Source organism: Morone saxatilis, unplaced genomic scaffold (assembly GCF_004916995.1).
Source record: "Morone saxatilis isolate NCDOM2014 unplaced genomic scaffold, NCSU_SB_2.0 Contig17, whole genome shotgun sequence".
Lineage (NCBI taxonomy): Eukaryota > Metazoa > Chordata > Actinopteri > Moronidae > Morone > Morone saxatilis.
The window spans coordinates 15,686,440-15,695,269 of record NW_023339729.1 but is presented as its reverse complement, the minus strand read 5'-3'; the positions used below and the strand labels follow the sequence as shown (position 1 = coordinate 15,695,269).

The 8,830-nt window shown below is 41.6% G+C and overlaps 2 protein-coding genes across 6 annotated transcripts in view; one reads left to right on the top strand and one right to left on the bottom strand.

The window, feature by feature from the left end:
- The window catches only part of n4bp2 (NEDD4 binding protein 2), a gene marked incomplete at its 3' end in the record, with an annotated part of 9,520 nt that extends 6,816 nt beyond the window's left edge, over window positions 1-2,704 (bottom strand). The window contains 2 exon segments of the mRNA XM_035660555.1: window positions 242-1,235; window positions 2,294-2,704. Coding sequence (XP_035516448.1) covers window positions 242-1,235; window positions 2,294-2,525 — 1,226 coding nt within the window.
- Window positions 2,705-4,565: 1,861 nt separating this feature from the next.
- The window catches only part of pds5a (PDS5 cohesin associated factor A), a 24,722-nt gene continuing 20,457 nt past the window's right edge, over window positions 4,566-8,830 (top strand). For 2 of the 5 annotated variants that reach the window (XM_035659509.1, XM_035659513.1), the window contains exons 1-2: window positions 4,566-4,680; window positions 5,607-5,759. In XM_035659509.1, coding sequence (XP_035515402.1) covers window positions 5,646-5,759 — 114 coding nt within the window. In that variant the 5' untranslated portion in view covers window positions 4,566-4,680; window positions 5,607-5,645. The other 3 variants (XM_035659510.1, XM_035659512.1, XM_035659511.1) reach the window with 3 other exon arrangements.

Here is an 8,830-nt window from a genome sequence, read left to right as displayed (position 1 = left end):
AAATATTCACATTTCAGAAGCTGAAATCAGAGAATTTTTCATTTTGAAAATTACTCAAACCAATTATCAAAATAGGGGAATAATTTAATAGTTGACAACTAATTGATTAATCATTGCAGCTCTACATGCAACCAAGTCTGTCTGCGTACTGTAGCTGTGATGCAACTACAAAAACCACACTCCATAACAGCGTACTAGAGAGCACAGAGTATTGCCATTTAGAGCATCACACCATTATTACCTTGCCAAGGTTGACTTGCCAGATCCCGGAGCTCCACGTAGCAGCACAAGGACCTTCCCTTCTAGACGAAGCCTGCCGTAATGAGTAGGATGTTGTTGAGGACCAGGCAGTGCCCAGGACTTAGGAATAGTAGCAGAAGGTTTAAGAGGTGCCTGTCTGACAGGCCCTTGACTCAGCCAGGGAGAGGCCTGTCTGGGTTGGCTGAGCCAGTTGGAAGGCGTTTGAGCCACAGGGGTAATGAATGTTGGCCCCTGGTTTCCATGGGCGCGGGGAGAAAACACAGGTGCCGCCAAGTTCCAGGGTGACGCCATGTAGCCAAGTGGCTCCTGATTCGACATGTTCATTTTAGATCTCGCTCCTCCGACTATCGCTTTGGAGGGCATGACCCCAGCCTTGTCTGCAAGAGTGTGCGGTGGGTCTTGCTTTTTATACACCTGGAAAGCCGAGGGACGTCCTGAAGCTGCCAGGTCCAAAGAAGGTTTCGGCTTGTCCGCAGGTGTCTCTGCCATTAGATGTGTGAAATCCACCGTCGACCGCTCCTGCTCCACAGCAATCTCGTCTTCCCAAGTGCTGAGCTGGTCAAGCGGAGACGAAGCTTCAGAAATATTCTCCACCAGGCCAGTAGAGGGCCCTCTGGATCCAGGCTGCAGGCTAGACTGAAGCAGCTCAGGGAGGATCTGCTTTGGTGGTGGAGGGAAAGAGGATAAATACTGGCTGCTTTGGTACTTTTCCTTAACGTCTCGCTGTGTGGTTAGTGTCTGAAGCTCCTGATCGACAAGCAGGTCCAGCTCTTCTGTCAGGAGGTTGGCAGAGGGAGGAGAGGAGGACAGCTGTGGTGGTCTGGAGGAGTCTGGTTCTGGTCTAGGTTCAGAAAAGTGCTGTGGGCTGAGCAGGGCTGCAGCAGTGCGCTCAAAGCCAGAGACAGGAGGAGGCATAGGGCCTGCAACTTCCGCAGCCACAGACAGCTCCAAGAGAGAGTCCATTGCATTTTCAACTAGGATACAAACAGAGGAAACACATATAACAAGAAAAAGAAAAGAAAGTTTACTATATTTAACTTTTACAACTCGTGATTCAATGTTTCAATACTTTGCTATTTTAACTCAGTTTGCGTTGTTGCCCTCAGATAAAACAAAAAAAAAGCCAATTAAAGTGGTACAAACTTAAAGTGCATTAAAGTAATACAATTAAAATAAACAAACCAAGCCTTCCCAGAAACCACACTAACACAACAATGAATACCATTTCATACATACCATTACAGTGAATAACACAGTGTAGGAGTTAAAGACATAAGCGCCCTCTGCTGTTACAGAACCTCGATGTCTACTCACAATACTTTTGAGCCTTTTAAATTGAACTGAACATTTTAACATATTTTAATTGTATGTAATGGGAATCGTCCTGTTGAACCTTCCACTCTCACCTCTGCTCTATATACGGTAAATATTGACAGTGGAGATAAGTGCAGTGCAGGAACCTTAAACCAAAAGGTGTATTTTTCTGTCATTTCTACTGCTATACCTGTTCAGGCAGGAATCTGACCTGGGATTAGTGATTTGCGCCCCCCAGGCTCTGGAACAGCCTTTTACCTTTTTAAGCAACATAGACAGTTTGAAACAAGTGTATAGGAAATACCATTGACTCATGAGTGGTGGCTTTAGTTTGGTCTTGTTTCCCCATTTCTGATTTTATTCTACTTTACTGACTTCATAAATCACATGGTGACACTATTCAAGTACACCTAAAAGTTACACACATACAGCATCTGTCATCCATGTGCTGGTACAACAGGTGGAAGAAGGTGCGTGGGTTTGGTGAACTAAAAAATGGCAAGGTTCCGTTTTAAATAGATACTGTAACACACACACACACACAGAGGAAACCTCCACTGTAAAGTAATCTCATGTGGTTAAATAGTTCCACACTGTCTGCTTACAGACCTACCCCAGCTAGCAGGTTAGCAAAGTTACACTAAAACCACATTCCCCAAAAGTCACACAGCAGGTTGGACCATCAGCTGGGCTTCCGTGTTTTTATAATGCTGCTAACCTTTAAAATCACACTCGGACAGCACGATGTAAATAACGTCGGGGTCCAGGTGTGAGAACATCTCCTGCATGCTTTTGACGATATTCTCCTTGCCGGAGGCAGAGAGCGAGGTGCTGGATGGAAAGTTGTTCGCCATTGCACCGTCAAATCCCTGAGGTAGTCTGCTCCCCCCCTCTGGCGGCCCGCCGGGGACTCGGGCCGGGCTCTGGCCGGGTTTCTTTCTGCGAGGCATTCCGAGGCCCGCCGGCTGCTCTCATTAGCGGCCACACGGAGCTAAGTTAAGTAGCTAAAGGGCTACCAGAGGTTTGGTCCGGATCTGAAGACATGCTACTGTAGTGTCTGTAGAGTAACCCAAGTGCAGCGACTGAAGGTTACGATAGCAAACAGCGCCCCGAGTGGTGGAAGTAACGAAAAGAAAACACAAACCGGGCCAAGTCCGCCAGAACGGGTAATACCGGAAATCAACGCAGAGACTTCAAAATAAAAGGTTGTCAGAATCAGAAATACTTTATTGATCCCAGGAGGGAGTTTGTTTGTTTACAGTTGCTCAAGGTGCTCACACGACTTTTAAGAATAAAAATTCTAATACAATATCTAACACAATATATATAGACTAGAAAATGTATATATAGGTGTATATATATATATATATATAAAATAAAATAGTATGTATGTACTGATGTAATCAGTATGTGACCGATATAAGTGTAATGAATAATAGTTGTCTTAGCACATGGTTCCTGTTGGGGCTTGAGTATTTACCTCTGGTTTTAGTAAAAAGTGGTAATGTAATAGTAACAACATATTCTGAATTTAATTATCCCTAAAGATTGTGAGGCATCCTTTTAGAGGGTAGCAAAGAGTGTAATTGCTTTTAAAAGCAAACTCAAGGCTTACATTTTTAGTCTTGCTTTAATTGATTGATTTATTTGTCTATCTATTTATGTATTATTATTATTATTATTATTATTATTATTATTATTATTAATCTGTTTTAGAACTGTATTTGTGTGGACAGGAGAACATGTAATGTATCACAAATAAAAGTACTCATATTCCACTCCCTGTCATTGCAAAATGTTCATATTATTATACTGGATTATTATTTGATATATAAACATGTAAGCAACATTTTAACTACTTGATGGATCCTTTGATCTATAACAATGCTTAATCTTTTATGAGTTGATCACATTGTATGCGCAATCCTTATCTGTAAATGAATAACTAAATGATAAAGTTATCAGATAAATGTAGTGGGGTAAACAGTAACATTTTAAGGAATTATTCTTCTCAAGTGTGTAAAAGTACCTCAGACTTGTAGTCACAGTACAGTGCTGGAGTAAATGTACTTGTTTATAAGTCTTGGTACACTTTACAATAAGGTTTTTGTCATAAAATTCAATCTGGATGATTTTTATTCTAACTACTTTTACATTGGTTGCAGGAACAATGTTGTGATGCATGGGTCAATTAAATACTGCACTTTTTTTAAATTACAAACAGGGGATTGTCAGATATGACCAAGACTGTGACACTCTGACCCCAATTTATTTTCTTTTGTTTCCTGATTGAGTACCTGAATTTTTATAGATCCAGTAAACCCTGTTTTCATTAATGTATATAACTAAACATTATATCATGCAGATGGTACTAAAACTATATAATAGTCGCAGAAAATCAGCACATTAAAACAAAAGCAGCACTATTGAAATGTGTAAAGTTGATTGAATCTCTTTCTAGTCACTTTTTGACTTGTTAATTACCAGTTAACCACTAGATGTCACTACTCTACTCCCTCAAGTCATTATTTTATAGAGAAAGTTAACCTTAATCTGTTACTGGCTGCTACAGGTACTTTTAGTTGTAGTTGTAAAAGTATTGGTAATAACAATAAGATACATAAACAACAAACATATTGGTAGCATAAATAAGTGTTGACAGACTATCAATTTTAAAAGCCTTGAAAATATTTCACTAGCATAAAACTACAACAATTATGATAATGGTAACGATTAATATATTTGCTCTAGTTTTTCTCCATACATGTGCCCACAAAAACATAAAAACAGATAAATATCATAAAGCATAAATTAATTCATAAAGAAACATAATGACAAACAAAAAAAGTAGTCAAATACGGGCTATATTTTAAAAGATAACCCCACAATGTGGGTGAAGAGCAGAGAGTGACTGTGAGTGTGAGAGCGGGCTGTTTCTGACTCCCGCCATGTATTTGGATGTGCAGTACTCCTGCGAGACCGAGGGGGGGCGCTCTGCACCCAGCCTTCACACAGACAGCACTGACTGAACGGACAGAGAGCTTTGTGCCGAAAACTAAACCTAACCTGTGTCAGACTAATGAATTAAAACGGCCCACTTGAGAGGTAAATATAGTAAAATAGTATATCCTGCGGTTTTTAGTCGCAGTTGTGTATCAGAAAATAGATTCATTTTGCATTTGTTAGGGTGTTTAAAATCCTCCGTGGGGGCAAGTTGTTGGAGAGAGAGAGGGGGAGAGAGAGGGAGAGAGAGAGGAGGGCTCAGGGCGACGGTAGCAGCCCTTCTTCGCCTGTGAACTAGCGGCAGTCCGGAGCGATGCGTTGAAGTTGAAAAAAGACAGTAACAAGTAAATTAGCGTCGTTGTTAAACTTCACAAAGTAGTTGCATTAGTTGTAAACCACAGGAACTGACCACGAGCAGGGCTATTTGAGGCACAGACGATAGGACACTTCACTTCCTCTGTGATTGTCTGTAGCTGGAGATGTGATGGGTACCTGAACAGTTTGCGGCCTAGGCTAACCCGTTAGCAGCCGTGCTAACGCGAATTAGCCTCGCTGCTAACTTCCTTCCCGCACAATGCTAACCGCTAACCAATGATGTGCTGACTAGCTGGCTGGCTAATTTGATAACCTGTGTGACAGTAGACGTGTACCGACCGCTCTCGGGGTGTTTTTAAAAGTGGTTTTCCAACAATTTAGCGGTTCAAGTAGCCGCGGTGGTAGCGACATAGCAAGTGCTCTTGTTTCTGTAGCTATGCGATGTTTGATGAGACATTTGCGGAAAATATGGAGCTGATGTTTTAGCTGGGGGTTGTTTTAGCATGTAAGCTAATAATATGCACAATGCTGGTTTAATGTTCGCTTTCTGTCCGGAAAGTTTTCCGGATTACAATAGAGTGGAATCCACGGGCACGGCGTTGTTAATGTTAGCGGGCGAAATTGACCTTTGGCGAATGAGAATGATGCTTAAAAGGAGGTTTTGGTAAGTGTGGTAGCATGGTTGTGTTGAACTTTTGTTTTCTGACCCATAGAGGCCAGTAGAAGACCGTGTGGACCGCACATCAACAAGCATGGAGTTCCCGCAACAGCAGAAACCGGCGGGGGACGGAAAGATCATCTATCCTCCCGGAGTGAAGGAAATTACGGACAAAATCAGCAACGATGAGGTGGTGAAGCGGTTGAAGGTATGTTGATGGGGGTGTTTCTTGCTGTGAAGACACGTTTTGTGCAAAGCTTGACTTAACTTATCACCGTCCAGCCCCTGGCACAGCGCCAAAACCCTCCTAACTTTGTGAACTACTGTACGTGAAGTCAAAAGAGGTGCATCTTCTCTCATCGCAGGGTGTTTTCCCCCCCAACACTCAGCCTTGTTGTTGACTGTGTCTCAGTCTGTAAACAACACCCATAAGCAGCACTACCAGGGTGTTATGGTGCTGAGTGTGACAGGACACAGGAGATACTATTGTTCTGAAGTACTGAAGTCTACAGCTTTTCATCTTGTGCCCTGAAGGGTGGAAACATGGGATGATCCCAGAATGTGAACCAAAACCAGCAAACGTTGCACACTGAAGCTATTTTTACTGCAAGGCAACGAAACTGTGACCCATGTTTGCGTCCAGTCCTCAAAGAAACTGTCGTATAATATAACGATGTCACCCAGCCCTTCTTTTTGCAGGGTAGGAACGATGTTATGAACTTTAACACTTCGTCACCTTTTTAACAGTGGCTTGTTTATGCATCCAGTAGTTATGGAGCAACATTGGCATTCATGTGAGTCATGTTTCTGGCCACCTGGCAAATGTAATTCCAATATTTTAATCTCTTGTAGCTCTTGTTTTGTGTCTGTACCAACTCCTGAGGGAAGTCTCTGCCTTTTAGCTGTTTCATGTTTCAGTATTTTCACCAGCTAGTTGCTAACGGTGCTGTTGTGTGCTGGGCAGGAAGTGTACGGTGGGTTTTTAGAGCTTTTTTTTAACTACCAAGCAGCTAAAAATGATGCTGTGAGAGCAGCGACGGTGAACATTGAGCTGAAATTCTCTATAAAGCTCTGTAAAGCTGAGAGGAGCTGCAGATCCAGGAGATAATTCTCTGTAGCTTGGTTCATCACTACATCCTCCCCTTCCCCCACACCTCAAAACCCACAGCACTTTCAAAGTTGGCAACTGTGCGTCTGTGTTTACAGGGATTCTGTGACTTAATCACATTAGATTGTTTACTACACTAATACTGAAATGGTTTCCTGTCATCCTAGAACTGTTTATAGAGTAGCATTGTGACCGTAAAGCACGCAACCATTGGCCTTGGCAAGCTGGACAAATGTGCTGAATGGCAGGTTGTTGACTGTGCGAGACAGATGTTTACAGATCCAGTTAACCTCTGCTGTATACTGCTGAGAGTTGGACACACTGACACTAATTGCATGTGCAGTAATCTAGCCACTCGTTTGGTGGAAGAAATTTAAGATGCACGTTGTACTGCCAGAAAGGCAATTAGCCAATAGACAGCTTATTTTATTAGGCTGATGTCCCAGTTATTCAGTCATTTTCATCTGCAGTCAGCCACTATCGGAGGTCATTCTATAGTTTGGTCTAACGCCTGTGGTCGGTTAAAACCTCACTGCACGAGTCCACATGGAGCGCAAGAAGCAATGTCTTTCTTTTATCTGAATAATGCATAAATATTTATCAGGATAGATGTGTGTTTCACCCTGGCTTGCATTGTGTTGTGCTTGGATTTCCTGCACTGATTTTGTTTTTTTTTTAGTAGTGAGTTGTTTTCTGAAGCTGCTGATTTGTCTGGGACTCTTGTTGTCGTTGCTGTTATTGTGTTTTACTTTGACTCACCACCCCATTTACTCCCCTTTTATCCCTTTAGACATCATTACAGTAACTTAATGTGCTGCAGAACGCTGAATGTGTGGGAGTAGCTAACAAGCAAAGCCTGTGTCAGCAAGGCATTAAAGGCTAAATAAATGTATAACAGGTATTGGATCTTATGGTCGATTCAACTCACTGAATTTTTAGCAATTCTTTTTGTCAAACATCTATATGTATCTACTAATATCTCTTGTTAATTGCGATTGGTTGGTGGATAGTGGAGATGAGTGGATGGCCCCATCTACTTATGGTGGTAGGGAAATAGAGTTGGGGGAAATCAATTCATGTAACAATCTTGATTGTTATCTTCTACAATTCGGATTCACAAACCTCAACCTTCACATGTGGCGGCACATTATTAGACCCAGATAGATACACTAGCGATATCTTGTAGTCCGACTTCAAAAAAGGAAAGCATTTGGGCTTATTCTGGATTCAATAAGCTTATAAAGAGCTTACCATAACAAATGTAAAGTATTTGGTAGGCGGTTTAGTCCAGGGTTTAGCTAAGCCATGCACCAAACTCCAGCATTAGCAAACAAGTCGGCTAACCAACACACACTGCAGCACTTAACAAAACTTCAGCCAACTCTGGGCGGATGAAGCAAATAACTCCGTCCACAGTCTGTTTCATTCCCAAAGCCACAGACAGTGACCTTTATCAAGACCCGTAAGCTTAACTGCCAGTTAGTTTTAATATTGCATTTCACTTTCAACGTTTTGCAGTAATAATAATAATTCATCTCTGTTGCCTTTTAAGGCTTTTTAAAACTGAAAGCACTTCATATTTTGAATAAATATGGTTAGATATAGATTAATGATCATCCATCCTGCTTGTATTGTAATGAAATAGTGGGATGTAGGTTTATGGTTGTTGTATAGTGAGTAACTCTATCATTCCCTCTCTAAATGCTATTAAAGTTGTAAAAAATTATTTCAGGCATTAACACAGATATGAACCATTAACATGCCATCATTTGAGCTCACATTGCTGCTGAAATAGGACAAATAGTGTTTATAGTTTTGAAAGGATAATGGCTAATTGAGCCTTCCCAGTGGCAAAGTATTTTCACCGGCACAGACTGGTCATGTACTCTTTGATCTATCAAAGAAAAGCACTGTGTACAGAAACAGGAGCAGGGATGAGGAATCGGGACACAACATCTGCTAGACCTGGCTGTGTATTGTAGAGATGACTGTTTGAAACCACATTTATTTCTCAGGGGAAATAACGCTGCTTTCACTGAAGGAATAGTTTAGTTGATAAATACCCTTGCTCTTGCTGATAGTTAGATGAGAAGATGGATACAAATCTCGTGTCTGTATGGTCTCCTCTCCACATCACCTGGTAATTAAAACCAGTAAAAACCCAGAATAAA